This window comes from Coturnix japonica, chromosome 2 (genome assembly GCF_054131305.1).
Source record: "Coturnix japonica strain WE chromosome 2, WE-NBRP24, whole genome shotgun sequence".
NCBI classification, from domain to species: domain Eukaryota; kingdom Metazoa; phylum Chordata; class Aves; order Galliformes; family Phasianidae; genus Coturnix; species Coturnix japonica.
Window position 1 is genome coordinate 40,796,651 of NC_140664.1, and position 24,853 is coordinate 40,821,503.

The following is a 24,853-nucleotide window of genomic DNA, read 5'->3' on the forward strand; positions in this document are numbered from 1 at the left end:
GCCATAAGAAAATGGTGGGGCAGTAACTCAAGGAGTGTTCCAGAGGCAAATGCTGGAGTAATTCTATACAGCACTACAGCAAAAAGCCCGAAAGGGAGAGAGATGGATAAAAGAGGATTGAGAATAGCTCTGGAAAGTCAAAGCTCCTCTGTGCTTACGCAATTGCTAGCAGGCACTAGAGAATGTCCTTAAAGAAATTTAAGGAAAGCAATGCATCTGTTAAAGACACAAAATTACTGATCTACATGGCTGGACTATTGTAACAAAAAGCTGATCATGTTTGGAAAGCACAAAGTGTTAGTAAACTCAGTTATTTGTCTCTGTCTCCCTGGTTCCCATAGATGACAGTAAAGTTTGGATGTCGGAATCCTACCTGCTTCAGTAGCTAATTCCAGCTATGACTTGCCTCTGCCTGGCAGTGTATTTGCTGGCACTAGGAGAGCCTACCTCTGGATGTGTAACAGCAAACAAAACCTGTTAGCAAAGCGTTTAATCTCATACACGTTCTGAGGCAGGCACGACGAGAAGCTCTCCGCGTAATGACACGGGCTTGGCAGCAGGGCAGGCGGACGAGCGAATACTAGATTTACCTGCCCCCGCACGGATCAAACCGCAAAGCGCTTCTGAGGTTCCCCTTTAGGCGAGGACCACAACCCACACAGCCCCAAACTTTGGCGGTGAAACTTTACGCCTCGTTGCAGACACACCTCCAAGAACTCCCATCCCGCGGCACCGCCGAGGCGGGCAGGTAAGGGGCTGCCGCGGGGGCGGGCGGGGCCGGCCGGGGAGTGGTGGGGCGGGACCGGCGGTGGCCCCGGCCCCGGGCGGCGGAGCGGGTGGACTTGTTGGGGGGTTTTACTCCCAGCCCCAGCGAGCGGTATCTTCTATCTCGCCGTCCAGCTCTTGAGGCGTTGGGCGTTTCACCGACGGGTGTGGGAGGAGTACGGCGGACGGAGCTCGGTATGTTTTCACCCGGGGGGATTGCGGTGGCCCGGTGCAGACAGCTTGTTTCATTTGCTCCTGGGCTTTTCGTGGCTCGTTGTATTTCCGAAGCGAGGGGCTCTGTCTCTCGGGACCAGCTGCCGTGGCTGTCTCCCTGCGGGGAGGGGGAGGGTTGTGGGTCGCTGTAGGAGCCCGAAGCTCTGGAGCGTACCTAGAAGTTTAGCGGAAACCTATTAGTCTTCAACAGGGCTCTGCAGAAGAAGCAACTTTTCTGCTGACTCCTCTTCCTCTTCGTAGTGGTCGCACAACAAAAAATAGGGAATTCAGGGCGTATCTGTTACATTAAAATAACAACAACTAAGTTCTTTGTATCGCCTGTATGTTTTCAAGGAGTGCACTGAGTGATTGGGACAGACAGGCTGCAAGACTGTTTGGCACGCTGGTAACACTTTGGTTCACTGCAGTCAATAAATAAGATCTCATAATTTCATTACGGGATGGAAGGGAAAAAAAAGAGGAAAGAAAAAAAGAATTGTTGAAACAAGATCATTTTTATCTCCCCCATCTTGAGAGGGGGGAGGAAAAAGTGAATCTTGAGCCCTGCTAGAATCCCTGGAGTCATCAAGTTGTTGCCTCACAAGCCCTGATTCTGTTTAACTTTCCAGGTGACTTTCATGGGTCTGTGCACTGACTTCAGGATGTATAAGTAAGAGGTAAGTGTGCTGAACTTGTCTTTGTGTGCTCAGGAATAGTAGTATTCCCCAGTCTTGACTGGGAGCTATCAGGAAAAAGAAAACCAAGCTCTGTCATTTCCCTGTTCTGCAATGAGAAAGTGTCCTAGTCTGTAGAATGAAACCACTTACAGTGAATATTTGGTAAACTGGTAGATTTTCAAACCCATTGTTATTGGTGCTACTTAGAGTATCTTTTCTATTCTCTTTAAGGAAGCAAAATGTTTCATGAAGCCAGTAGGTTAATTTATATGCGCACAGGTAGGTCAGTTATACATTTATCTATTATTAACACAAACAGCTTTTTGTTTGTTTCCTGTATAAAGAAAATTAGTAGATCTGCAGTAAAATAACCTGCAAAGAAGCTATTTGGATAGTTATTTTGTGGGTTAAACTGATAGGAAGTTCAAGAAAACTTATGGTTGATGAGTAGGACTGTTGTTGTGTGATCTCAGAAGTAGTGTGGGTACCATGGACTGGTTTCATTCACCTGATGTTATTACTGTGGAGCAATTTAATGGCATCAGAAACCAATTCGTGCTCAGGTAGTTAAAATGAGATGTGTTACATGCATTGCTTCATTACGAGGAGATTTTTCTTTGGGAAAATATTAAAGAGCTAATGAGAAACTGGTTTAAGTACGTTAAAACAGCCAAATCAATTGCAGAACTTATTTACTGTGCCGCATTCCTCATTTTGTATAACATCGTATTCTATAAAATGCATTAATAAAATGTAATTACTATAACAGCACTGAAGTTTGCTATGTAACAAGGGAGAATGAAGTAGGAAAATCTTAAGTATGTGTGGCTTGAGTGGTGGGAAGTTGCTCTGGAGATGCTGATTTTTGGAATTGCTGATTGTTCTTGAAACTTCCATTGAAAAGGATTTGCTTCTGCTTTTTAGAAGGGCTTTATTGTTTCAGGATTTTCAGTGGGTGAGGGAAGGATGCATGCTTTAAGCAGTTTTCATCTTTGATAAGAAGTCCCTATGCATCTTTATGCAGAAGATTTCATTATGTACATTTTAGATGTGTATTTCATATGACAGATTCCATTATTTTTTCTTGTGGCACTCTATAACAAAATTACGTTAACCTGATTTGTGAGGTTGGTAGCTAGTAATCTTCTGTTATTGCTAGTTGTAAAGTCATGCAGGCCAGATGGTGCCTTCAGTTACACTTAGACACAGCCTTCCTGTAAGTGGCTTTGGAAATTAAGGGGTTGCTGAAGTGTTGGTAGAACCAGTGGGTTTAGGCAGACCATCTCCCTCTGCAGCACCAGTTACTGAAACACTGGTTGCCATGAGGTGAGAGAGAAACTCATTGCTGTGCTGCCCTTCTGCTTAGACCCTGTAATGAGGCCTGCTGGATATTTAACCTTTTTCTGTTTCCCAGCAGATTCCTATGGATTGAAAGGGCAATGTTACAGTTGTTTTGTTTTTTTCATTCCTACACATTTGCCCAGTAGCACTGACTTTATTGTCTCGATCCATTTACACAATTAATCCAAGTTTCTGTAAGGACTTTGGTTTCACCCAGCCATAATGCTCCATGTAACTTCTTGGAGAGAGAAAAGATCAAATGTTGAATATTTATTCCTAGTAGCCACTGGGATAAACCAGAGTGAGGAGTAGCACTGCCTGATACAAGGAACTATGCAGGCATTGTTAAGAACTGAGGCTGTGCCTTGTTTGTTGTGAAGCCAGATGGATGGGGTGTGGGGAGTGGAAAGGTGATCCTGGAGGACGTGTGTGAAGTATACACACAAGTTAACATGAGAAGTGAGGGGGGAGGGGAAGCAGTGAAGTGAGAAGATACCTTCATCTCCTTTTGCAGACTGTGCTGAAAGCAGCCTGGGTGGGTGTCCAGCCGGATGTTCCTTGGTGCAAAATTTTTCTGTCATGATTTTCCTGTGGAGGCCTCAGGAAATGTGTTGCTTCTTGGGTGCAGAAAGGAAAGAGAGAAGAAGAGAATATGGGTGGGCTGTGAAGGGTTATGCTTTTGTGTGCTCTTTCTTGTTTTCCTTTTATTAATTCAGGTGTGCCTAAGGAGATGCTGAGAGGGTGGGAATTTGTGGTAACCCACAGTTGTATTAATGCTTTGACAATTAAAAGGAGCATCTGGCTATTTACCAGCTTTTGGCTGGTTAACTAACCACTGATCTTGATGATCTTTTTCAGGTAAGGGGGAAAAAATGGAGGAGAATTATTAGATTGTCTCACAAATGATTTATCTTTTTTATTTCTGTGTCTCTGATTTCAGAATGATGTGATGGCAGGCAGAATAGTGGCAAGGAAGTACTAAGCCAAGTGTACTGTGACCAGTGATATTGGCATTGATCTGGAATAGCAGAGTTACTTGAATGCTGGAGATGCCTCACCTCATCTGCAGGTGTATTTGCTTACCAGGTGGAGCCAAGAGGATGATGTAAGAATCGTGCCAAAACAAGGAAATGAGCTCTTCCTCTTTTTTGAGTGTTTGTGCTCTTTCATTTGCTTGTGTTGGTCACATACAGGAATTTGTACTTTCGAGTTGGACTTGAAACATGAAAGGGAAAAATGCAAAAAGCTCTGCATTGCAGATGTGTAGTGTTGGGTTTGTTTTTATTTCTGCTGCTTTCCCTGTCTCTGTACAGGGATTAAAAACGGTATGTGCCAAGTTACCTCAACCAGTCAGAACGCCCCTAAGATGCTACCCTGTAGAAGCTCAAGTTCAAATAGATAGTACACTGGGGTCCATACTTCCAAAAGAGGTAGGAAGTGGCTAAGCTAAAATAAGAGTCGGTCTTAGCATAGGTGAAAGGGACACCAGCAGGATCTTAGAGTATATTAACTTCCCTGGAGTTAGCATCCTACCCAGCAGGTCAAGCTGTCATCCAATACAGCCACAACTAGGAGTGAAGGAAGTAAGATCTACAGCCTAACTGGGATACTGAAACTTCATGTGGATAGGACTAATCTCTTTTGAAAATACTTAGGTTGAAAGTAATTACTTGTTTGCTCTTCTCTCACAGCCACAGGGGGGCATTTATCTTGATGAAAGAATATTTGCAGGTATTCACTCTTTGCCAGGATTCTGGGGAGTGTTATCCATGACCATGGCTTTTTAATGCTGAAGGAGCAAATTTGTCAGTGTTGTATGGCCATTTTTCAAGTTCTTCTAGTAGACTTTTAGATACAGGCTTCTTTAATGCTGCTATCATTTTTTTCATATATGAGTTACAAATCACTGCATTAAATAAAATATACTGCTTATTCAAGCTGAAAGGCCTTTAGATTACTGTAAGGTAGCAGAGTAGCTTTAAACTGTGTGGATTTGGCATGTTTAGATTCTGAGCAATGCTGAAATAAGTGTTCTTATTTAAGGGTAGTTTTGAAACTTAGACAACGCATAAAGAAATACTACAGTTTTATATAAATTGAATAAATTGAACTAATTGCAAATAGGATGAAAACTGAATACAGGGATAATTGTAATGACTGATGGTGGAGTGAACGGTCTACAAAGTGGTTTATTTTTCTTCTTTCTTTGCTTAACTTTCCTTTGTAGTGTATGCACATATACATACATAATACATAACATGTAGAGATAGATACATATAAAAATGTGTTTGTTTTACAAATTTCTACCCTTTCAGAACAGAAACTACCCTGGAAGAAAAACATCTGTTTTTAACAGATTAGTTGTTCAGTACTGCTCCCGATTATTTATTTATTTATTTATTTTACTATGCATCCTGATGTTAATAGTGCAGGATTAACAGGTTCAGCTGTGTTCAGCTGTGTTGGTAGTGGATTTCCACTTTTGGGTACCTGCAGTGTTTTTCTTTCAGAGATGCTCATTCAGACCTACAGGTCCTACTTTCTTTTTTTTTTTTTTTTTTTTCCCCTCCTAATCCAGATGCTGTCAATGTCCTGTTACAGGAACAACGCAGCTTTTGTCTGTAGAAAAACAGAAGGGTTTTGTATTCCTTACTGCTTTAACTGAAGCTTCTTGAAGCATTGCTTATTGCTGGGTAGCTACTTCCTTATCAGCAGAACGATTTCTGAAGGTGCGTAAGCAGTGTAGTTGCTACAGGACTGATGCCAGGTGCAAAGGTTGGGAATGGGGACTTGGGTAAACCTAAATGAGGATGACTGCAAGTCTGAGAATGCTGAGGGTGCTGTATGAAGAGATCAGCGTGGTACCAGCTAAAGTAGAGTAGATTGGAAGGAGGCTCCACTACTACCACCTTTTCCAAAGGCATTTCACAAATAATCCCCCAAAGAGTTTTCCTTGCTTTTGCCCAGTTTTCACTGCTTCCTTCAAATATCATGTGTTGTAGTAGTTGCAAACAGGTGTACTGTGTGTAGGAAATTGCATCTCTGCAGAAGGAAGGTGGAAAGAACTGTATGGAATAGAGCAAACTATTAACTTGCCTACAATGTCCCACGTTCAAACAGAGTACTTTGACCACAGGAAAAAGAGACTTCATACAGAGCATTTATGTTCTCTTAATGCCTGGCTATCTGTCTTCTACAGAAAAATTGCACGTAAAGTGATACTTGGAACTTTGATTTACTTTCTGTAGGCAAGTTTCTGCTTCACCAAGTACTGTGTAATTTTAACAGCAGAACTGAAGGGGGAGGAAATATTCTGTCAAGTTAAGAATGTTGTTTTGCTCTTTCTGAAATTTTGTCTCTAAGGAAACATGGTTACTCTCTTTATTCAGCAGCCATTTTTAATGGGAGGCCCAGCCACTATAGATGTGGCAGTGTTAGAAATAAGAACTTTTCTTATGGAATGTGCCATATTCTGAAATGTAAGAATAGCTACTAGGTGCCCATATGTTATTTTTGTGTTTGAATGTACACGTACTTCAGTTCAGTTCTTTTAATATCTGTTTACTTCCAGTATTTTTTCAGTGTATCATTTTCATTTAGAAGTTCAAGGTTTTTCATTACATTATTTGTTGTTTACCGCACACTTCTGTCAGATACTTACAAGAGTGTCCTATTGTGTTGAATTTCAATTTAATTTTTCTTACTTTGCAGCCTAATTTTAACAACTGCTCTTGAGCTTCTAGTAACCTGCTTTCATTACTAAATGGATTCTGATTCAGATTAATGAGTTTGCCTCTAAGATATTCAGCAGTGTCTTCTATATTCTATTATGAACTGAGTTTATGGCCCTTTTGTATCAGGCATACAGGACTAGCTAAATTACCTCTTGGCAAGATCATGTTTCCAATGAAGTTAGTGGCAGAAATCAGGTACTTGAGTCTTTCTGATGTCACGTAGTATAGCTGGGTGAAAAGCCAATAAATTAATTTCCCAGGCATCTCATCAGGGTACTAACTCCCTCCATTACAGCAACTGATGATGGCCAGCAGTGTGGAGGAGGTGTCGTGGCTGCAGGCACAGTGAGAATTCTGTTTGAATCCCATATGAGATAGAAATATTGTCAGGAACATCAATAAAAACCTACGTGTTGGAAATAATAGCTTGTAAGAGCTGCTGCTTGTATGCATTATGCTGTTTACAGAGTCCTTGGTGGAAAATGACAGAGTAACTTAAGAACTATCTGCATCTATTATTCTAGGTCAGAGTATGGAAAAGACACTGAAGAAGATGCCGGCACACTGAGTGCTTCAGAAAAATGAGCCATGCATCCTTCTGAAAGCTGAGAAGGAGCCCTCTGTTAGGGTCATGAACGTACGACAAGTCTTTGTGTCGCTACTGATGTTTGGAGTAGCTGGTCTACTCCTCTTCATGTATCTGCAGGCCTGGACTGAAGAACAGAATACAGGTACAGTAGGCTTCTGGGTTGTGGGTTTCTTGTGGTGGTGTTTTTCTATTTTGTTTGTTTCTTGTTTGTTTGATAAAGTGATTGCATCCATGGTTTAAAAGGTGATTGGGAAGTCCATTGAGTAAGCGTGGGCAACTCAAAGAAGTCCCCGTGTGTGGCAGTGAAATGACATACAACAGATTTGTTTTAGTAACTGTATTTTATATACATGAGAAGAGGCCTGTAGGAACCTAATCATATCTTCATTAGGAAAAATAAGTGCTGTGAAAGCATATTGTGTTTATTTGAAGCCAAGCAAGTCCACTTCTGAAATAGTTTTATTTGATGGTGTATGTGTGCTTTTTATACGTTTATGTTGTGTGGCAAAGCAGTTTTTGAAGAACTGTTGTAACGTAGACAAAAATGGTAACAGCATTCATAAGGAATGATCACATCCTAGTGCTGTTATTGCTAGAGATAGTTAAATACTGGGTTTGTGAGTCTTTGTCATACGTCACATCAGAGTCATGTTGCAACTTCAGCTAAATGTGTAATGGTACTGGCTGAGGGTTGTTACTCAATTGACTTTCTGTTGTGGCAATTTACCATTCTTTGGTTTGCCCAAAGGAATGATCTATATCCATTTCAGAATGAAGCTAGAATGGCCAATTCTCCTCAGCCCCCAGTACAAGCTCAGTTAATCTGAAGTAACCACCCTTGAAATGTGTATGGGGTGGATATTTGTAACGTCCTCATCACCCACTGTTTTGCTTTGCCAATACACTTCTGTTGTAGCACACTGTGCCATGATGTACTTGTTTTCCTTTCTTTTACCTCCCTAAAAATATGGTCTGTTCCTAGCTAGTTAAGAAGTACTGCCTGTTATGTCCTCTTCGCTCTATTGCTTAATTTCTATTTCCTCAATAAAAAAAAAAAAAAAAAAAGAAAGAAAAATCTTTCTTTAAAATATACTGATAATATTGTGAAGAGATATGTTCATAGAACCACATTAGTCTTTTGGTTTCATTGATCTGTGTTTTTATCCAACATGAGCTGGTAGGCTCTGGTAAGGTAATTGTTTAGTTCAGGGAAGGATAGCTGGGGATTTCTAGTGCATTATTCCTGCAGTTTCTTGATCCTTATTTTGAGCGTTTCAACTAAGTGCAGTGGTCACTATTTTGTTAGCTTCTTAATGTTTCTGGGCTGATAATAAAAACATAAAATATCCGGAGTTGGAGGCAATCCCCATAGATCATTGAGTCCATGCAGGACCACCCAAAATTCAAACCTTCTGTCTGAGAGTACTGTCCAAACACTTAAACTCTAGAGGCTTGGTACTATGACTACTGCCCTCAGGAGCCTGTTCCATGCTCACCACCCTGTTGGTGAAAGACCTTTTTCTAATCCCCATCCTGTCCCTCCCCTGGCACAGCTCCATGCCATTCCCTTAGGACAATTGCTGTCACCAGAGAGCAGAGCTGCCCCTCCATTCCCCTCGTGGGGAGCAGTAGGTGGCCTCTCCTCAGCCTCCTCTTCTCCAGGCTGAACAAACCAGACTTCTCTTGTCTTGCTCTCCAGACCCTTTAGCATCTTTGTATTCTTCTTTCAGATGCTCTTTAATAATTTTATGTCCTTGTACTGTGGCACGCTAACCTGCACCCAGTACTTGGGGTGAGGCCTCAAGACAACACTTCCCCTTACCCACTGACAGTGTTGGGCCTAATGCACTCCACAGTATGGTTGACGCTTTGGGCTACCAGGGCACACTGCTGACTTGGGTTCAACTTGCTATCAACCAGAACTCCCAGATCCCTTTCCATGGGGCTGATCTTCAAACTCTCATCCCCCAGTCTGTACATAAATCCAGGATTGCAATGTTTCAGGTGTAAAATCCAGCACTTGCTCTTATTGATCTTCATGCAGTTGGTCATTTTTCAGCCCCCAAATCTGTCAAGTGCAAGGCTTCACTACTCCACAGAGAGTCTACATCTCCTGGTTTAGTATTGTCTGCAAACTTACTTAGTATGTTTGCTATTCCTGCATCAAAGTAATTGATGAAATTGTTAAAGAGATCTGGCACCAGAAAAGAACTCTGTGGAACCCACTTTTATTTACAAGCTTATTTTAACAAAACAGTGAGAAGTAGTGTGGGATCCCTTTGGAAACGTTTCCTATGTAATCAAGTGTTGACAGAAGCAGACCTTACAGAGCAAGTCTTCCTTGAGAAATTTGTGCTGTTCTTGAGAATGTTAATGGCAGATATCTTTGCTTTCAAGGTAGTTCAGGAATGTAGATGATGTCTGTAGATTATTGATTTATTTACTTGCTGACATTCTTTACATTCCTTCCATCTTTTGTCCTGTAGTTAACCTTTCTTTCTGTGCAGTGCTCACTATTACCATTTCTGTTCTCCTCCCACATTGTCACACTTTCCTTTTTTCTATATGTATGGACTGTTAATAAGAAATAGGAAAAAAGTAAAGGGGGAATTAGAAAATACTATGTTCTTTGGGGCAACCAAATGCTTTTTTTGAGGGTTTTCTCTTTGATTATATTGCCGTTATTTTCATAGTGGGAGAGGCTTTCCCTTTTTTTCACATGGAAATGGTATATGTGTGTATTTCAATAATAAAGTGGAAACTATCAGAAAATAACACAATTGTTCACAAGCTTAAAATATGATTGCAATTCTGTACCCTTTTGTTTCACTTTCTGTTCCTCTTCCAGTTTAAAATGTAGGGAGCATTCTGTTTTATTTCAAACACCTGTACCTCCTCTAAACATTCTACAGCACAGTTTTCTGATGATTTTTCTCCTTTCCTTGATGCTGCTTAAATTTACTGTGAAATGCATTTCTGTATTCAGAGTATGCCTTGATTTATGAGCACTTTCCACTCTTTTCTACTGTTTTTCATATTGACGTGTTTTGTGCACTGTAGCATTTTTTGGGGATAAGCTGTCTGGAGAAGCACAAAATTGACAAGTATCTATATAAAGATTTTATATTGTCTTTTAATTGTGTCACTAGTTGCACAGCTGTAAGATCGCTTGAGTTTTAATCTGCAAGTATTTGATTTGATGTTCTACTGAGAAATGGAAAATGTTCCTTGTGCTTCTCAGCTGCTATGCCATGAGTCTGCAGAGACAAATGTTTGTTGTGGTTGGAACTGTTTTAATCTTCTGTGGTGCCCTGTTCAAGACAGATAACAATCATGTTTGCATTTGGTTGCTGAAGCAGAAAGTAGTTAAGGTTTGACTCCGTACAGGAATGCTGTCTTCTGCTCCCTCTTGTGCTGCTCCTGCTCCTTGAGTTAATTCTAATCATGGTTCTCATCTCTGTCCCTTTAAAAAAAATAAATAAAAATTAATAAAAATATTTCATTCTGAAAAGTAGCTCTTAGCTCCATGGTGGTCTTTTCTGATAGCTTTTTAGAGAGGCATTATCAAACTGGATAAGAGACAAGCATCTTGGTTTGTCTTTGCATGTGGAGTGTGTGGAAACAGGATGATAAATCCATACTTGGATGTCAGAGCCCATTCTGCTGGATGTCATCAGTTCACCTCCTTGCATAGTAGGTAACAGACATGTCAAGGTTAATTTGGGACATGGATATCAACACCTACATATTTTACCAGGCTAACATCACTGTGACATCAACACTGATAGTGTAAAATGTTCTTGTGTGTTCTGCCTACAACATAAATGCAAATATTTATGTTCATAGAAATGAAATTGGTATGAAAACAAGTATGTCCTGGTGCTTTACTGGACAGTTCTCCATACTGTCTTAGGCTCTTCACTGGGAACATTAAATGCTATTTATTACATGCTTAATAATTTCCACCAATATAATCTCATATAGGGGAAGCAAATAATGGGTCTTCCAGAACTGATGTTGAGTTTTGTACTATGAATTTCTTTTAATTGGATGTGTGAGTATGCATAGGACACTTGCATTTTAACCTGGCTATGTTATAGGTGTGAATTATACTTTTAAGTTAGAGATTCTGATACTGTGCTTTGAAAGCTTATGTTTTTGGAGACTGACATGATTTACTGTGATCGGCTAATACAAAATTATCATGTCTGTTTTTGTGAATAGACCTGTGTGATAAGTGCTTTGGTTTCTTTCTAAATGTAATGGTATTTGTTATTGTGGAGTGTGCCTATTAACTTCCAAGCTTATCTGGAACTATTGCAGTGTTTCATGAGGTGCAGTATGAGTGGTAACTCATCTAGAGAAATGCTGCACTGTCTTTATCCTCCCATAGACATCTAGCTCCTCAGGGTAGGAGAGTCTGCCTCTTCTTTTTTACAGCAGCTTCGTTTCACTTTAGGTACTGGCTTTCTTGTGCATGCTTTCTTCTTCCTTTGCAGGGCATAAGTTACTTTTCTTTTGAATTTGCCTACAATTTTTTGCAGTACCATATGAGTAACTAGGCAGCTTTCAGCAGTCTTTCTGACTTTTTTGACACAGGAACATTTTGCCCTTTGAACTGCTGAGTAGGCCTCATCACTCTGAGTTCTTTCCCATTCCTTAGGCTGCAGCATTCATTTCTATGAAGAATCTGAAGAAGCTCCACTCAAAATGTCAGTAACAATCTCATTTTTAAAAAAAGTTTGACATCCCATAAAACAGAGTGAATTATGTCAGTTCAGTATGTTCTTGGTAGCTATCCTGACTGTGTCTGGGCTACGCAGTATGAAGGTGAGCTTTTTTTTTCTTGCTTTGCTTCCTAGCCTCAGTAACTCGAGATTTCTTGGGTCCTTTGGTGACTTGAGATACTTTGAGTCTATGAAACTTCTTGTCTTGACACACTAAGTAGCAGATGAGTGTGTGTGAATCTGTGCAATACATGGTACCACAGTCTGTGTGGGTGAGTTTTTTTTCTTATCTTTTTTTAAACCTTATCCAAGTGGAACAAGGCTGCAGCTTAAAGTTTGTATGTAATGACTTATAGAGACAAATGTTTACAGAAAAATCAAAGTTTTGCTGGAGAGTCTGACTGTAAATAAGAAAGGACCATGCTCAATAACTGGTATTAATCATGGACAATCTAGTTGGTTTAGTATTCCTTTAAGTACTTGTTGTAGAAGCCTTGGGTAGTTTTCATGAGGCATATTAACAACTGGAGAATGCCATCAGTATAACACAGCAAATCTTCTTTGTTTACGGTACATAGCAATCAGTGATACTGGGTGGGTTTGGTATTTCCCCTTCTTATTAGAATATACTGTCTTCCATGTATTTTCTTCATTACTGGCTTGAAGCACAAAAGAAAGATGATTGATTAGGATCAGTAAATGCTGCTTGGTGAATGATTTCATTGTTCTTGAAGTTTCTCATAAGAAAGGAGGAGGGAGGGCCTGGAAACTACAGGCTGATGAGCCTCACCTTTGTGCCTGGGAAGATCCAGGAATAGATTCTCTTGAAATACATGTTAAGGCATGTGAAGGATGAGTGGATTATCCAAGACAGCATAGCTTCACCAAGGGAAGGTCATGCCTGACCAGTCTGGCTTTCTGTGATAGTTTCGGTGGATAAAAGGAAGGCAACTGATGTCATCTACTTGAACTTCTGCAAAGTCTTTGACATGGTTCTCCACCATATCCTTCTCTCTCAGTTGGGGAAAGATAGATTTGAAAGATAGACAATTTGGTGGATAAGGAATTGTTAGAGGGTCACAGCCAGAGGGCTGTAGTCAGTGTCACCAGTCTCCACCTGGACATAAAGACATGTGGTGTCCCATCAGGTGTCTGTCTTGGAACCAGTACTCTAACATCTTTATCAGCAACACATATGATGAGATTGAGTGCACCCTCGGCACCAAGCTGAGCATTGCAGTTGATACAGCAGAAGGAAGGGATGCCATCCAGAGGGACCCTTGATAAACTTGAAAGGCAGGCCCTTGCAAACCTAATGAGGTTCAGCAAAGCATTCTTTTCTATAGAAAATCAGTGTCAGAGAGCAAATCAGCTTAAAGGCTCTATTTCTGAGACAGTAAATATTCATTAATTAAGGATTGCAGAATATGCTGTATTTAAAGCATTACTCTGTATATAGATTACATTATTCTCAGGCACTCATCAGCTTTCCTTGGTAGAGGGTAGAATATCAGGCACATCATTTAGTTTGGATTTTGACTGATTTAGTGAAGATGTACAGTAGCAACCTTCCTGGAAGGCCTTAGTTGGCAGCAAGTAGCTATGGTGTCTTTCAGATTGTAAAATATTATCTGTTTCAGTCAGTGTTTATGAACTTTTACTCATTCCAGTACAGCTCATATCAACTAAAAATGATTTTCCTTTACTATACTTCCGCACGATAACAAAGTCTAAGAGTGTCATTGATCTCTAGCAAGACTCTGCTACCTAGAAGCAAATAGAACTTGTCCCTCACTGCTTTGTTGTTTCAGATGAATTTGTGTTGATATTGACCATGCAGCTTTCCATAGCATAATAGCCGAAATTCGCAGTGAAGTTCGCAGTTCGAGTGTATTCAGGCTGGGTATGCATAGTTGCCTCTTAATCCTCTGGTTTCCGATGAGCCCACATATGACATGACAGTTATCAACGTTGCTGATGGATAGAAGAAGTTAGTGTGGGGATAGGGAGAAAACTCGTCCTTAAGTCCCTGTTTAAAAAAATAAAGAAATAAAAATGCACTTTCCTGTATGTATGGCTGTGACTCTGTGCCTTACTTGCTGGTAATATTTCATCTAATGGCACACAAGGTGAAATTTGTAATTCCTGGAAGATCTTAACCCTCATTTTTTCTTGTTGTAACTGAGCATTGTCGCTCTGTGCCCAGATCTTGCCTAGCTATGGGAGAACCAACAAGGTTGATTGTTTTGAATTCCAGTAGGCCAGTTGGATGCAAATGATGGTTTAAGAAAAATTCAGAGGGCTCTCCAGGCTTTTCTTGGTTCTGGGGTTAAATATTGCATCGTTGTTATTTCTTTTTTGCTTTCAAAACTTGCTTTAGTCGGCCAGATACAACTGTTTCATCTGTTTGCATTTTCCCTATAATCTGAGTAGTCAAACACCAGTCTGTCACATCAGGTCTGGCACTTCATCGTGCTAGGGATACCGTGATTTGTTTACTTCTCTCATTACCCAGTTGTTGTTTTTTTTTGTTGTTGTTTTTTGTGCCTTGGAGCTTGGCTCTCAAAGGTGATTCTAAAGTTTTTCCTAGCAATTTTGTTTTTCCTTTGAGTGCTAACACAACTGGAATACTTCAGCTTTTTGCATGTGGTTTCTGATGCCTTACCTATTGCTTTCATTTAAATGTGTAGGTGTCCAGGGAATCCATAGGTTTAGGAAAACTGAGTTTCTTCCTGAAAAATTGAGATAGCAAGGGGAAATACTTGTCTCTTGGCGAGTACTTTCATTGCTTTAGAATGTAATGGATGTTGGCCTAATACCCACAAAATTTGACACACACCTTGGGGGACTGCTTCTGCATGTCATGGACACTGAGAAACATACAGTAATGTAACTAAAGATAGCAGCCTGAGGTTAACAATAATCAAAATCAATATTAAATTTTACTATGAAAAAATACCAAGTGAAAGAAGAGGAGGTGTTAGTTGATTTCATTCTTAATGTGGCTGGAATGGACCAGGTCATTTCAGTACCAGTTAGAATCTAGCAATAGGTTAACTCATACAGCTGTACGTGTGTAAGAGCATACATGAAGAAGCAGTTAAGGATTTATAATACCTACTACTACACAGAAATTACAGTCTCAATTTAGTTTCTCAGCTTGTGCTTTGGAACAGCTCAAATGAACTGGGATTGTCTGGAGTCATGCAGTTTTGTGCCCTAGGTATGTGCTTATCACCTCTCGGTAAATTCACAATGAAGTGGAGGACTTGGGAGCTCTTGCTTTTGACGATGATTAGCCAGGGAGATCTGGTGCACCAGCTATGCTAGCTGCAGCTGGAAGCATTCATGTGTATTAGGTAGAAAAAAGGAAATATCAGTGCTTGGTGGGTCACCATTGATCCATAAAATACTTTGGTTAGGAAAAGAAAATGCATTTAATAGGAAGTAATAAACATAGTATATATTGTGTATAAAGGCAGTTTTATCTTTTGACTTTTGTATTTGCTGTTTTTTCTTAAACTTGGAAGAGGAGCAGATGGTCACAAGGAAGAAGCAGAATTATTCCTGAAGACTTTGATGCCAAAGCCTTAGATTTTGTCATTGCTACTCACACACAGCTGCTGACCATTTTCAGATGCACTTCTGCCTGGGCTGGCAACCTGAGCGTGAACAAGGCTTTGTTGGGTTAGGGTGAAGACCTTGGGTTTCATGCTAAGGGACCTGCTCGCTGAGGCATGAGTGGTGTTTTTCTTCATAGCTGCAAGTAGTGGTGTGATTCCCACTATCCTTAACTATGTGGGAAGCCAGCTTCTTTTGACAGCCTTTCAGGAAGGCTGAAAATAGAGTGTTGCATGTAATGCAAGTAGTGTGGGAGGGTCAGCTACTCTACAGGAAGGGGTGCAACATCAGGTCCGTGTTCTTGAGAGAGAGACATGTTGCAGTGCTGTAGAGTTATTGGTGGTGGGGACTGGCAAAGGCAGTTTGCCTTGCAGATGGCTTTGGGGACAGCGGTGGAGTAGAAAAAGCTGGAGCTCTTAGTTAAAGGAAGGTTGTTTGTTGGAAGAAAGTAAAGACTTTTAGAGCCCTGTTCCTTCCCAGATTTCTTCCTGACCTTGGCCTCATTATGGTAGCAACTGGAGAAACTTTAATAAAGTGAAGTCAATAAAATTTCACTCTTCTTGCTAAACAAAGTGATTTTATTATTTCTGGGGGCAAAGGGGTAAAAAAAAAAAGGCACACTTAACGACAAACAGTACAAGGGAACCTGTGTTGCAAAAGTGGAAAGTAGAAAAATTCATGGGTAGCAATACAATATATTAAAAAACTACTGTATACTTTTCAAATGAAGCATGGCAAGGTATGTGAAGAAAGTACCCATTGATACATTAGCTCTATTTTTGTTTATCCTTGCGTCGGGCTCTTTGTTGTTCTTAAAAGACTCACTGACAGCGCAGTATGTGCTGTCCACTACTGAGAACTAATGGCTTACAAACTGTTGACATTAGTTGTGACACTTGAATTGTGTGTAAAAAATGCAGCCTGGTAGTTCAACCATGTCCTGCACGTAATTCATTAAATGTCATTGTTTTAAGATGATTCTGTAATTGTGGTCAAGAATTATGATGTGTTTACCAGGAAGTGCTGCTCCTCTGTTCTTGATGTAGGGCCAGAGAACTGAGACTCTCCATGAACTTATGCTTGATTTATAAGCCACTTAGACACACTCAAGCTGAGTAGCTCTGTGGAACAGTTATCAACAAAAGCAAGAGGAAGTAGTTTTCCTTAAAAACTGAACTTCCTTTAGAAGTGTAAGATCTTCAAGATGTCTAACCTTTTCTGCCTATTAGCAGTCCTCTAAGAGAGGAGGAGAAGAAGACAGGCAGGTTGGCAGAGACCAGAATTTAATTCTTTGCTTTTTTTTTTTTTTTAACTGTTCCTTTGGGAACTGCTGAATAATGGATGTAATAATACAAGCCCATTTGATATGAATAGAGTCCTAATCACTAAAGAAATCACTTGTAGGAGCAAATTCATTAGAGTGAGAGTTGGCTGGCCCCCAATTAAGTTATATCCAATGAAGTAAAAAAACATTTAGTTTGTTTTGTTACAAGAATTTTTGTTGTTTCCTTTTTCTTTCTATTTGATCTCATTGTCAGTTTTAAGAATGAAATGATACATGTCTCAAACACTGTTCTTGCCCCTGACTTTCATGTTAATTTCATTGCAGAGGTGGAAGGGATGGCACAAAGTGTATGTGAAATGTGAAAATGATATGGACAGTATCTTGTTTTTATTTGCCTTGCTCTTGCAGATGGCAAAATTAATTTCGCCCTATTTTTCTCTCCTAATTTTGCACTTCAGTGTGTCTGTTTTGAAGATGAACAGGCAGACGAGACTGAGCTTATGTAGGCTTAAGTAGTTTCAGTGAAATATAAATACTTCATGATTTATTTAACCTCTGAGCAGAAATTCCTTTCTAGTAGAATTAATCTGCAAATAGCTGAGGTGTGCTACCTCTTAAGTTATGATTGATCATGCAGTATAATGAAGCTCCATTGGCATCAGGTTTAGGACTGATGTATATATAAATATAGCACAGATAAAGCTGCCAGATGCTGTGACTGATGGGTTGGTTCAAGGTACTCCAAGCAAGTTGAGTCAGCCTTGTCTCTCCAGCTATCAAATGCTGTGTACTGTGTGGCTGGCATTAATATGCTGCAAATAAAACTTAGTTTATATCATAGTTGGAAGTCAATTTAAGAAAAAAAATGAAAATCACTAGGTCATGCTGCAAATGTTTGCCTTTCTGGAACACTAGAGGTTTATCTTGGTATTTAAAGTGGGGTAATCTGTGTAGGCTTACTATCCACGTAAGACATTCCTATTAATTACTGGGGCAGTCATTTGTTTGTTTGTTTCTTGTTGGATTTTTACCCATCAAGGAATTAATAGTAATGTACAGTGTTGTGTTGTTCTCGCAGCTGTTCTGGAATTGAGTTCCTACCAGTGCCAATAAACTGTTAAAGAGTTTTATATAAGAAAAGGTCAGATCTGGTGGACATTTAGGCAGGGAGGGGGTTGAGTGTTAAGCACTTCCGCCGTAGGAAGATGATTAGCATTTTTAAAATATGATTAGCAGAATAGAATTGCTCTGCCAATGGGATCAGTAACAGGACTGAAATAATGATTAGTTTTTGATTAGATGGATTTTTCCGTGATTTTGACAAAGTATGCATATTTAATGTGCAAGATTGAGAGGGAAATAAATATGTGAGGATTTTTTTAAATATAAAACACCAAGTATTCTGAATGCCATATCTGGTTAACGTTACTCATACTTCATTAGAAATGAAGCTGACAGTCTAAATTAGGCAAAACATTTACTGGGCCTGGTAGTAGCATAGTGGGTTTTATTTATTTATTTATTTATCATCTAGAATGAAATTTTTAGCATATCAATCAGTGGCAGCACCTTTGGGAATAGAATAATGATTAAACAGTGTTTGTGAACCTCCTGCAATCGCTGTTTCCACTGCTCCAAGAAAGTGACCTGCTGCCACTTCATCTCTGAAGAGCTGTCTGTCATTAGTGGGTATAGGTATGACAACTCACTTCTTCGTCAGGGAGAAACTGAGCATCTCACAAAAGCAAAAATGTTTGTAGAATGGAACTGCTGCCTAAACTTTAGCAACTGAGAACTGAGTTTTCCTGACTTATCCAACAGTCAACAAGGAAAACGTCAGCAGTCATTTTCACTTTTCTGATTATTGTTTTTCCCAAAGTATAAGCACTTAAATTACATACTACTTTTAGAATTTTTAAGCATATGTTTTTCTTTGCTTCCCCAAATAATGCTCAGTGTGTTATTAGGGTTCAGGTTTTCCTTTTCATTAGGATATTTTTCCTGAAAAAGACCATTTTATTAAAGTAGGGATTAAATTAAATAAGATTTTCTCATGTTACTTCAAGGAAAAATTGTAATACAAATAACAATTTGGTTTTTTTAATCCAAGTTTACTTTTTTTTTTATGAAGCCTTTTGATTCTGAGTAAGATGTGATACGTAGCTGAACTCTGAGTCCTGTTAACATGGAAAAAAAAGTTGCATGTCAGTGTTTCCTTCTAAAGAGTACTTGAAATTTTACTAGCTGTAATGAAGACCCCTGAAACCTATTTTGATATATCTTTATCATTTGAACTTAAGGGTGAGAAAGCAAATGATAATGTGTCACATAACTTATTTGACAAATGCACTTTGATTAGCTATTTCAGAGACTATTAGCAAGTGTTTTGCAGTCTGTCCTCTTTCATATGATTTCTTGTACGGAGTCCTTGCAACAGCTATCTATTCAGTTTTCATTTAAGATGAAGATGCCTCAGAAATCTGTGATTAAAATGTGTAGAGTTTATTGAGGCATAAGCTGGAAACTAATATTACAGATCTTCTTTTGTCAATAGTTATTTTTTTTTTCCTTTGTTTTTAATTTATTTCCACAAAGTTGCATTTTCTGATACTAACTGTATTGTGTATATTTGAGCTGTCAAATAGGGACTGAAGTATTTTTTTTTTAAACTCAATTCCTGAAAGTAAGAAAAAGGCAACGTTCAGTCACTGATAAAAATAATCAGCAAAACTGATCAAGTCTTCTGAAGCTTTTAGAAAAACCTCTTTTCATTTGTATAGTTTTGATTTGAAGAAGTCTTTTACTTGTAACAAAATATATCCTTCTTTGAGAATTTTCTTTTGGAAGAAGTTATTGAAGTCTATTTTTAGTAAATGATTAAGAGATGCAAGAGAGTGTATATGATTGCTGAATGCCTTCTTGAAGGAGCTCAAGAAGTTTGTTTAGTGTAAATATCTCTGAGTATGTGTCTATATATATCCGTTTAAAAAAAAGTGTGTGCATGGTTTTATACAGTGATCTAACCTTTGTCATAGCACATATACACATTTGTTTTGTGGATCAATATTAACCTAATAGATCAGCAGGTAGAAACTGTCTCCTGGGTTCATAGTGAAACAATACCTCACCATTGAATACAAAATAGCTTTTCAGAAGACACTCATGCATAATGCAAATAGGTAAGAAGAAGTCACATGTAGAACTTGCTTTTCATTGATACAGTGACAAGCAGTAGATGGGACTGCAGTCCTATGTATGTTTAGTACTTTTTTTGCCTGACAGTAGAAATGCCAGCATAAATTTGACTCCTCTCCCCCTTAAATTGCAAAATGTCAGTCAGTAGTTGCAGTGGTTTATGGAAATGAGGGTAATGTCAGCTTACTTCAGTGTTACGCTTTTCATGCTTTAAGCAAATAAGACCACTTTCATAGCTCATTTGTGGTCAGATAAATTTGAGGTATTTTGGATATGAGCGATAAAGCACTGTAACAGATGTTAAGCACCATGCCAGGCATGACAAGGCTGTTGTCACTAAGACACAACCAAGGCCTTTGGGTGTAGTCCTGTAATGGATGGTTCTGTTTGACTGCACCTGCTCTGATGTGTACTGTTACTCTTGCAAGCCCAATCATATATATATATATATATATATATATATATATGTGTGTGTGTGTGTGTATATATATATATATATATATATATATATATATAAGGAGGGTTTTTTTTGTTGTTCGTATAGTCTGGAACTGTCCTGCTACCTGCTGTGGCTGGGGAGAGGGGCACAATTCTCTTTGTCTTACAAGATGATTTCAGGTCTTGGGCTTTTCTGCAGTGAAGTGCTGGTGAGGTTAGTGTTGCATAATGGTTTAGGCTTGGTCTGGGCTGGAGTTGGTAGTTCTTGGCAGCATGCATTGACTGTGTGGACCAAGAACATCTGTCTGAGTCAGGCTGAAAATGAGTTGAGAGCAGGCAGTTGGTTTAAAGTTTCAAAATAGGTGTTCTGCTTTTTTCTCTCATTGGATTGCTGGTTGCAGTGACAAATCCAGCTTAATTATCCTCTTCTGACCATCTCATTTGCAGCTGCTGATTTTCCAATGGCTTGTGAGAGAGTCTGGAAAGTGGCTGTTTTCTGCTGCCTAAAATTAGCTTTGTGAATACCCCCCAGAGGTACTACGGTTTGCCTGCTATGTAAACATTTTAAAGAGGGTGTGCAAAGGAAATCTATCCAAGAATAGAAGGAAGGTTTCATGTTGCTAGGTTATATTGAACTGCGAAGGTTTGCCAGGTTCTTCCATGGTTACTCAGCTTACTTAACTCTTTCTGCGGTCTGTAGTTTAATGTTTTTTAAGATCATTTTCATATGTCAGCTCAAGTACTGAGTCAAAGAAGTATAAATGCTCTTCTGTGAACAGTGAGGAAAAATAATGCATAATAAGTTTGCAATGCAAATGCTGTGGGGAAGGATATATAGAATGCCTCATCTTCTTTCAGCTGCTATATACTCAGGAAGCTTCTTCATGTTTTATGAGGGAGTGTGACTTTCCTCCAATGGGGTGAGCTTACCTGGTAAACAGCAAATTGAGAGATTTACGACCATACTATTTTTGCCTCCCCTTCATGTGGGAGACAAGGCGACTTCTTAACCAAGGTCCTAGATGAAGTGGGTGATAACACATTCTGTCTGACTTACTTTCAGAAAACCTTCAAAAAATAGAAGGAACTTCTATGCCCCAATCTTTTGTCTACGCTCCTATGGTTAATACAGAGTCCTACTTTATGGGGTTTTTATGGTATTTGAATCCTGTGCTACAAGGGGCATACCTTCTTAGGTATGTCCTGAGTGGAAATTTCTGTTTGGTGTTTTTGGCAACCCTTGCTTACAAAGGGAGGACTTTCCTCACAGACAGATTAAATTCTGTTTATTATATTTCTTCTTGGTGACTCCGTATTTTTGAAGTTATTTTGAATGAACTTCTGTGATACGATTCATCAGGATTTAAACTATGCTTTGTTTTCTGTTGTTTACAAGGTTCTTACAATCAATTTGTTTATCTTATCAAAATGTCTAGTTGCACAAAATGACTTCTGCACAGTGGTCATTATCACTCACAAGTAGTTGTTGGGTTGAAAGTTGATAGGTGGTGTGTAAATCTGACTTCTATGTATCCTTTTCTTATTTATCCTAGTTGAAGAACTGCCAGTCACTGGTATGTCAGTATGAGTATTTAATTTACTGCATTTAGAAGCCAATTCTTTTCACTATCTCAAATTTCCTGTCTACATATGTACTTGCATGTTTAACTCATTCAAAGCAAATTAAAAAAACCTCAGAGTTATTTTGCATAACTCAATTATTAAACATAAAAAAACTTGTCTAGTATATTCTCAAACAGACTTTCAAGAAATAGCATGTCAGTGTCTTTAAGGCTCTTATTTATAACCGGAGTATCCATGTATTTAAGGGCCAAAAGGAGAAAAATGCAATTGATTGTTTTCCCATCCATTTAAACTGGAAACATAGGCAAAGGTTATAGTCCTGTATTCCAATATCATATCCTGTCCTTCTAAAAGAAGTTTTGGGAGAGTGCTGTATTATTAATCAGCCTGATCCAAATTGCTTAAATATTAAGTCCTAATGGTGCATGAGTAGTTCTTCATACAATATGTTTTTGTCCTTCTCCATTTCCTTTTTTGTTCCTAAAAAGCAAAGTAGATATATTTTTGATTATTTGAAAGCCTAACATAGAAAAATGTATGAGTTTGTTTATGTCTTTTGCATGCATAAGATGTAAACTGGTAACTTGAATAAAGGATTGTTCTAAAGGGAAAAAGAGCAGAGCAAAGATAGTGAAAAATATACACTGTTTCTTATTACCAAGAATATACCTTCTCAAGACAAAACTCCTAAATTCTTCATGCAATATCCAAAGTATCACCCATAATCTTATCTACGTTTGACAGATTCCCTCCTTCTTTTCATTCTCCCATTCCTCTTTCAATCCCTCAGGCTGAATGGTGGATTTGTCTTTTATTTTTTATAATTTTCATTCCAGCAGTTATATATAATAAAGTATATTAAAGTAGAAGAAGAAAAATACTCAGAACTCATAGACATTAATAAATAAAGAAGAGCAAGTTTACTGAAGTGCATTCTAACTTCCTTTGCTGTTCTTATCTTCACCCAAGAGCCTCAAACTGGGTCTTGCTTTTACATAAGTGTTGTAATATTTTACTACTATGATATTGCTTTCTACCAGAAATACTTCACAAGAAAATATTCACCATACAATCTAAAGTGAAAAAGGAGTCTGTCTGTACCAATAATAAGACTAGGGAAAAAGCAGATATGGAAAATAGAAAGAACAGCTATTTGTATGTGCCTTCTTTTGTTACCCTTTCAAAGTACTGTAGTCAAAAAGTCTATGCTTATTGCAGTGGCAATTCTGTTTGAATAGGAAAACTCCTTATCTCTGCATTTTCTGCACATAATCCTTGCATCTCTCAGACTGAGTGACCCTATGGAATGAGTTCCAGCCTTTTCAAAAGTATTGCACATACTGAGTCTACCACTTGAAGCAGAAGGGAAGCTAATTGTCCTAACTCAGAAAATGGGCAAACAGCAGCTAATTTTGGTGAAGAGAAGAATTCTATCAGCTGTTTGAAACAGCTGGGCTGTGCTTTGCTGCTCTTGCTCTTGGTGTCAACACAGCTACATGAAAATGTGTATACATGTGTGTATGCCATTTTTTTTGTATACTATTTGTTGTCCCTTGAGCCAGTAAACATAGTAAGATCTTGAAGCACTGGTTGTAAGTGGATGAGATACAGATAACACTTCTATTGTTCCTTTTCTTTTTTTTCTTTTTCTTTGAATCTTTCTTTTCAGATATCTGTGAGCTTAGCACAAAATGTTTGGGGTATATTTTATTTCTTGTTTTTTTCTTTTTTTGTTTTTAGTACAGGTTGATCTAGCTCACTGTGTTGTCATGCTTAGTGAAGTGAAATGGGATTAGAAGCCCATTATAGGATAAACATGAATCTTGTAGGCAAAGCATGTACACAAGGAGATGACTTCACTGCATCAGTTGTTACAGGAAACAGATTTTGTTTGATGTGTGAAAAAGTTATGTGGCTGGAGAGGAAAGATCTTTCTTCTGTTGTATTTGAGGTTGCTGAGGCTGTGGCAAGCATCCTTTACTGAACCTTTACTGTATTGATTCTGCATACTTTCAGTTAGGGTTCCTTACAACAAAGTGTTACCCTGAAACTGCTACCACAGTTCCAAATAGGAAAAAAGTACCCAAACTACAAAACCTACTGACAATTGTTTGGGATCTTTTTTCTTTTTTCTATTTTTTTTTTTTTTTAATGTAGTTGGGGCCTTCAGAAACAGGATAAATGTATTCAGTTGTATGCCTGTGAAGAATTCCCAGCTGAGATTAAACAAGGTATATTTACTCTGAACTGGCTGAATATAATAGAACAGGTAGTAGAAAATAGTTAAGAATTCTGTATTGAGACAGCCTTGCAAATTGGTAGGCTCAGTGACTGAGCAGAAAGAAAAGAATCACTACAGAACAACAGAGTATTAGTAGAGATGTTTAGTAATTTGAAAACTGGTCTTAATATTTACAAAATATCTCTGTTGTGGCAGAGTTAACTACAGTGTTGACTTCTAGTACTGCAAAAACACTGAGACTTGTATATTAAAATAGGAAATACTGAAACAGATTTCTAAATCAACATTAGGTCTCTAAATAAAACCAACTTGATTTTGAAATGTATTTTATTTTGTGAAACTTACTGTTCTGTTATGCAGAAGCAAAAACATGCATCATTCTGTGTGTGTGAATTCTTCATTTAAAGTAACAGAAAGTGTCTAAGGATGTAAGGCTGGAGGA

General features: G+C 38.7%; 1 protein-coding gene across 5 annotated transcripts in view; it reads left to right on the forward strand.

Moving 5' to 3' along the window:
* The first annotated feature begins 497 nt into the window (after window positions 1-497).
* Window positions 498-24,853, forward strand: part of CHST9 (carbohydrate sulfotransferase 9) — an 83,109-nt gene continuing 58,753 nt past the window's right edge. For 2 of the 5 annotated variants that reach the window (XM_015855499.3, XM_085537483.1), the window contains exons 1-3: window positions 498-748; window positions 1,608-1,655; window positions 7,255-7,461. In XM_015855499.3, the coding sequence (XP_015710985.2) occupies window positions 7,362-7,461 (100 nt within the window). In that variant the 5' untranslated portion in view covers window positions 498-748; window positions 1,608-1,655; window positions 7,255-7,361. Of the gene's footprint in view, window positions 749-816; window positions 961-1,607; window positions 1,656-3,936; window positions 4,102-7,254; window positions 7,462-24,853 lie in introns of those variants that run through there. The other 3 variants (XM_015855498.3, XM_085537482.1, XM_085537481.1) reach the window with 2 other exon arrangements.